The sequence below is a fragment of the Procambarus clarkii genome, chromosome 45 (assembly GCF_040958095.1).
Source record: "Procambarus clarkii isolate CNS0578487 chromosome 45, FALCON_Pclarkii_2.0, whole genome shotgun sequence".
In the NCBI taxonomy this organism is placed as follows: Eukaryota; Metazoa; Arthropoda; class Malacostraca; order Decapoda; family Cambaridae; genus Procambarus; species Procambarus clarkii.
The window spans coordinates 3,523,734-3,529,983 of record NC_091194.1 but is presented as its reverse complement, the minus strand read 5'-3'; the positions used below and the strand labels follow the sequence as shown (position 1 = coordinate 3,529,983).

General features: G+C 45.9%; 1 protein-coding gene across 3 annotated transcripts in view; it reads right to left on the bottom strand.

Moving 5' to 3' along the window:
- The window catches only part of LOC123770166 (protein timeless), a 43,580-nt gene that overhangs the window by 25,953 nt on the left and 11,377 nt on the right, over positions 1 to 6,250 (bottom strand). For all 3 annotated transcript variants that reach the window (XM_069301203.1, XM_069301202.1, XM_069301204.1), the window contains exons 2-3: positions 4,366 to 4,474; positions 741 to 832 (exon numbers count right to left, since the gene is read on the bottom strand). In XM_069301203.1, the coding sequence (XP_069157304.1) occupies positions 741 to 832; positions 4,366 to 4,468 (195 nt within the window). In that variant the 5' untranslated portion in view covers positions 4,469 to 4,474. The remainder of the gene's footprint in view (positions 1 to 740; positions 833 to 4,365; positions 4,475 to 6,250) is intronic.

Here is a 6,250-nt window from a genome sequence, read left to right as displayed (position 1 = left end):
CTCTGATAGTTTTTCGTACAAAGAAATAAAAATCATTCTGAATTTATCTGAGGGCCACTAACACTTGTGGCTTCAACGAGGATTAACATTCTTGTTAGAATAATATACTGAATAAAAATGCATGAGTGTACAAGCAACAACATTGTAAGGAAGGGATCCTTTTTGGCAAGAATATGGGTAATAGTGTTGGTAACTGGCAATAAACAGTTGAAACTGTTGGGTTGGAAGGGGAAAATCATTTGAAATTCCCGCCAGTGTAGTGGAGCTAGTTCTGCACATGCGCAGTGCATTGTCACAGCGTGAGAAATGTTCCCCTCTAAAATAATATAAACATTAAATCAATGAAGGCAAATACATTGTCTAGTTTACATTTGGTGGCTGGAAATGTTAAACGTAGGAAATTAGTTTGGAACTCGATGAAAAAAAAAATAAGTGTTGGGGATATCATTTGAAATGATATCCCGGGTATGCCTTAGCTGTGTCTCATGGTAAAATTTAATGATTGAGTAACCTAGTTACTCTTAAGTGAGAATAAATGTGTCTAATCATTTGTGTTCCTGCCCGGAATCGAACCAGTGATCCACGCTAGATAAGGAATGTAGCCAACTGAATTGCAAGACCCTTTGGTCCAGAAGTAAGTTTAATTAGCATTTATAAGCATGGGTCTAATTGGCTTTCAAATAAAGTTAATAGGTTGGGTTTAATTAGGACTGTGTGAACATAATGTAGGAAGTAATTACCTTGGCAATGATGTTGTTAAGAAAGAGTGAACGACGGTAGTGCCATCGTTCCTTGTCCTGGTGTAGGCGTTCAAGCACTTCATCTATTCTGCCTGTTGGAAAAGAATAATAATAAGTAATGGTAATGTCTTCTCTCACACATAATAACATAAGATAAAAACCCTCACTTGTGTATTTGTGAAATTGATGTAAGGAATTTACACCAAGTCTTTCACACTCTCCTGAGTGTGTGGTTAGGATCAGACTTACATCTCAACGCCTAACGAGGCTGTTATCCGTCGTTGTTGCTGTTGTTTAAGATTGAGCTACTGGGAACTAAAAGTTGCAAGTAGCACGGGCTATGGCGAGCCCGTGCTGCTCACCTGACACAGGTCATGTGCCGTCACTGCTGCTGATGTATCTGCGGTGATGTCTTCTGTGGAATTATGGTCCTGAATTACTATCAAGGCCGGTAGAGATGGTACCCCTCAGGTAATCTTAGGTAGAGATGAAGATACTGAAGATGGTCATGTTGAAGATATGGGGACGATAAGGGGAGAGGGGGGGGGGCAGGAAGATGAGTGGACAAGATAGATATATGGATGGACTGATAAATGAATAGATAGATATAGATGGATAGATGGAAGGCAGACACGCGGCCAATCCTGGGCATCCCCCCCCCCTAGTCTATGCGAGTGTCTGACCATAGTTGGATGGTAGAAGCCCCCCCCCCCCTAGGTTAGGTAAGGCAGCGTTGGGTTGAGAAAGGTCTGGTTAGGTTAGGTTAGGGAAGGTCTAGTGAGTTTAGTTAAAGTTGTGTCAGATCCGTTAGTGGAAAAGTGTCGTATAGCAAGTGCCTTGTACCGTATCGTCCCCCATGTGACGAGACCGGCCAGCAGAGACCCGAGGGAGCGTACCTGGAGGTCAATATACACCAAGGTTATCACAAAGCTTGAGAAACGTGACAATGGCGGGGTGTGTGAGCGGGCACCCGACACCCCCTACCCGGCCAGCGGTCACGGGCACGTAGAAATATGAGTTATGTACCTTGAACTTGGTAAGTTATAAGTGACGAGTTATTGACTTGGACTTAACACTTGGAGCCCTTCACAGGGAGGCCAGACAATGTTCATGATCCCCACACAGGGAGGTGACGTAGTGTACCAGACAGGAGGAGGAGGAGGGGAGGACGGAAGATGACCAGTTAGATAAACAATATGGTCATCTTCAACGGCATGACGTCAATGGTGCGGTGAAACACCATCCCCATCCCCTCCTCTCTCTCTCTCTCTCTCTCTCTCTCTCTCTCTCTCTCTCTCTCTCTCTCTCTCTCTCTCTCTCTCTCTCTCTCTCTCTCTCTCTCTCTCTCTCTCTCTCTCTCTCTCTCTCTCTCTCTCTCTCTCTCTCTCTCTCTCTCTCCCGCTAGCTACTTTCACTGCCTGGCTAACTACTTTCCCTTATTCTCTAATCACTTTCCCTGCTTCCCTAACCACTTTGACCGCCTCAGTTTGAGTGTGGTCCAAGCACTTACACTTGACAGGCTCTTGACACCAATCACCTTGCAGGAAGATAACATTAGCAGTATGGGTCCTGTACTCCCACACACACACTATGTACTTCCTTCCTTTAAAAGGTGATACATGAAATAGGATCAGCCCTGACGGATGAGGATAAATAATACTGAACACCGTACAGGTACATTTAAAGTTGTACAGTTACTGAAACATGAAGCGTCACCACCGTAGACTAATGGCATAATGCGTCCCATTTTTAGCCTTTACGTCTTTCAGCTATTGTCAATTTGCTCCTATTACTGTTTATGTTTCAACGTGATGTCATCTTTGGTCACTGTCTCTCTCTCACTCATACTCACTCTCTCTCGTCGTATTACACTGTTTCACTGTCTCATTATTTCCATGTCTCACAGCTTCACTGTCGCACACAGTCACTCTCTCATGCTGTCACACTAACCCTTTCACACTCACCCTCTCCCTGGTTCACACTCACTCCCTCACACATGCTTTCACTCTCACACTCACCGCCTCAGGTGGGGTCCGCCATCTTAAGGAGATGGAAGGGCAGATTGTTCTGGGACGTATCGAAGATCTGGCCCACTTGCCTATACTTAGATGACCCATGACGTCAGAGAGAGAGAGAGAGAGAGAGAGAGAGAGAGAGAGAGAGAGAGAGAGAGAGAGAGAGAGAGAGAGAGCGAGAGCGAGAGAGAGAGAGAGAGAGAGAGAGAGAGAGAGAGAGAGAGAGAGAGAGAGAGAGCGAGAGCGAGAGAGAGAGAAAGAGAGAAAGAGAGAAAGAGAGAGAGAGAGAGAGAGAGAGAAGTGTGGAGAGTGGGGGGTACATATACAGGTAGAGATAACGGAGAGGGGAGGAGATAAAGAGATGGGATGATAGGAGACGAGAGACGAGACTAGGGGAAGGCTTGGAGATTTGACTTAGAAGACACCACACACCATCACCACACTCCATCACCACACACCATCACCACACACCATCACACACCATCACCACACACCATCACCACACACCCTGGTGGTTGGAAAACTGATAAACCAGTACAACTATTGCACTTGGAAGGGATATGAGCACCAGGAGCTGAATATGAGGACCAGGAGCTGGAGTATGACAAGGAGCTGTCCCCGACCAAACGAATCAATAATAATTATGGCATTAATATTATACAATAATATTATATCATCATTATTATTATTAGGGAGAATAGTATAGTGTGTGGGCGTGGCGGCTATAAGTGAGGGCGAGTGGTCGTTATCACAGGCACCTGGTTGTGGCCTCCAGGTGGCACCGTGCCACCTGGATGGCCATTATCCCTCTAGTGGCCTCCAGATGGACAACAAGCTCACAGCTTCTCATAAGTCCCTCATTTTTCCTGGGATTTTTTTCTTCTAAATGGATTTTGAACAAGTAAAGATTTGGTATTTACGGCTTCGGCAGGTAGGTGGTTCCATGGGTTTGTGGGGGTGAAAAAGCATATGATTTATGTCCTATAGTGTGGTGTGTTGAGCTTGAAATTGTTGCTCCTTGTTTGTGTTACACCAGACGCTTTAAATAGGTTGTCTGGATTAATATCACCCAAATTGTTCAAAATTTTATAGGTGTGGATGAGATAGGCTTCAACATATCACCGTCACGCCAAGATTTAAGAAAAGTGTGACCTACGTCAGCATACTCTTTACACTAACTTAACCCAACCTAACCTAACTGAATTGAACCCACCAAAAATCAAAGATAAAATGTTGTGTATTTTAGTGTGCAGGCCGCGTGACGTCACAGTTTTAATGCCTGCACGGGGTTTTGGAGCCTATTGGAGTTGTGGACATTAGCAGTTGTTATTCTCAACAAATTACAGCCCGTGCTCATCAACAAAGATCAAATGATATTTAATCCAGCTGCAAAACCCTTGATTATGAATGAACGAGGGCTTACACACGACTCTCAACTGTTGATTAGTGCATCTTCTCCAGCCTCTCCTCTCTCCTCCTACACCCTCTCTTCTTGACCTATAAAGGGCAAGAAGAGTGCGTACCCAACATACAGGGCAACATAAATGGTACCCAACATACAAGACATGAATGGGTACCCAACATACAGGACAACATGAGTGGGTACTCACCATGACAATTAGGAGTCAGCAAGTACTTGTTCTCGCCAACATAGGCTCCAAGCTGTATTGTAGGCGTAAAGAAGTGGTCCATACTCATCATCAACCACTCCATGCTGCGCTGTAGGAGAGAAGTCTACATGTGACACATCTTACAACTCCGACAATAAACATTTGTATAACAAAAATGGAGATTTTCAGATCAACAGATGTGAAGCGAAGCCTAGTGAGGACTAAACTAAATTGTTGAGGAGCTTTGAGGCTCCTGGCGTAGAAGCCTCGTGTGATGGTAAGATAACATGTGTGCCGGTGACGCATATGACGCTGGCCGGCTGGTAACGCGCATGACGCTGGCCGGCTGGTGACGCGCATGACGCTGGCCGGCCGGTGACGCACATGACGCTGGCCGGTCAGTGGCGCACATGACGCTGGCCGGTCAGTGACGCACATGACGCTGGCCGGTCAGTGACGCACATGACGCTGGTCGGTCAGTGACGCACATGACGCTGGCCGGCTGGTGACGCGCATGACGCTGGCCGGCCGGTGACGCACATGACGCTGGCCGGTCAGTGACGCACATGACGCTGGCCGGTCAGTGACGCACATGACGCTGGCCGGTCAGTGACGCACATGACGCTGGCCGGTCAGTGGCGCACATGACGCTGGCCGGTCAGTGACGCACATGACGCTGGCCGGTCAGTGGCGCACATGACGCTGGTCGGTCAGTGACGCACATGACGCTGGCCGGTCAGTGACGCACATGACGCTGGCCGGCTGGTGACGCACATGACACTGGCCGGCCGGTGACGTACGTGATGTACCACTCTCTCATGCCCCTCTCTCACCCTCTCATATTTACAGCCACCGGATAATCTATGTAGTGTACCAAATTAAATTGTTTGAATGTGTGATAATGGTACGATAGAAAGAATATTTATGAGTGTAACACTTACGTAGTGTTTACTATATTAACCTGTGATTTTTGTACTGTGATTTGTTGATTTATACTGACTGGAGTTGGGCGCCTGTTGAGAGACTTGAAGTAGAGGAGGGTAGAAATACCTGAAGCCTCTTTATCCCTTTGAGATGTATTTTATTTTCTCGATAAACGTACTTGAACTTTGAGGTGGTACCGAGGGTCACAGGTAAGAACAGAAAAAATACATTTACTTGTTATTTTAATTAAAAAAGAAACCATATATTCAATTTAATTCAGATTAAAAACTTTATACAAAATTTTATCGAATGATGTATTTGTTACAGTGTGTGTTACACTCTGACCATAGATAGGCTTCCACAGTTCTGTCCCAGCCGTGGTGGAGGAAGGGTGCGTCTTGCAGCGCTCTAGATACTTGTGAACTTGTGGTCCAGTGACTGATGGATGATGGACAAGACGATTCCGGGCTTTTTCAGGTAGCAATGACCAGGAGACAAAAACGGAAAACTGTGTGCAGAGTGTTAAGTGACACTGACAGTGATGAACGACCGAGGAAGTGTAGTGATGGACGGTAAAGGGGACCTGGGCCTCAAAGTTCTGTACAATCTCAGCAGGAACATCTCACCTGAAGGATGCAACAGGACCACACACGGGAGGAGGCACAGATTATTGGACGGAAGCGGTTGTTACTTCCCTCCACATGTTCACTAACTGTTCATCAAAAGCTGGAGTGGACCGTTCAATTGGCCAAGGAATTTGGTGAATATGAACCATTATTTAAGGAGGGTGTTCACCGGCCCTACGTAACGGTTGGGACAGAAGAGCCAGTGGAACATTTAACGACTGGCGGATTTAAGAATATGGTTTTGGGTAATCCTGAAGTGGGAATAAGTTACACTAAAGTTATCTGACATACTTGGATCCTGAAATTCTTCATCTCAACAATGAAAGTGTTGTGTG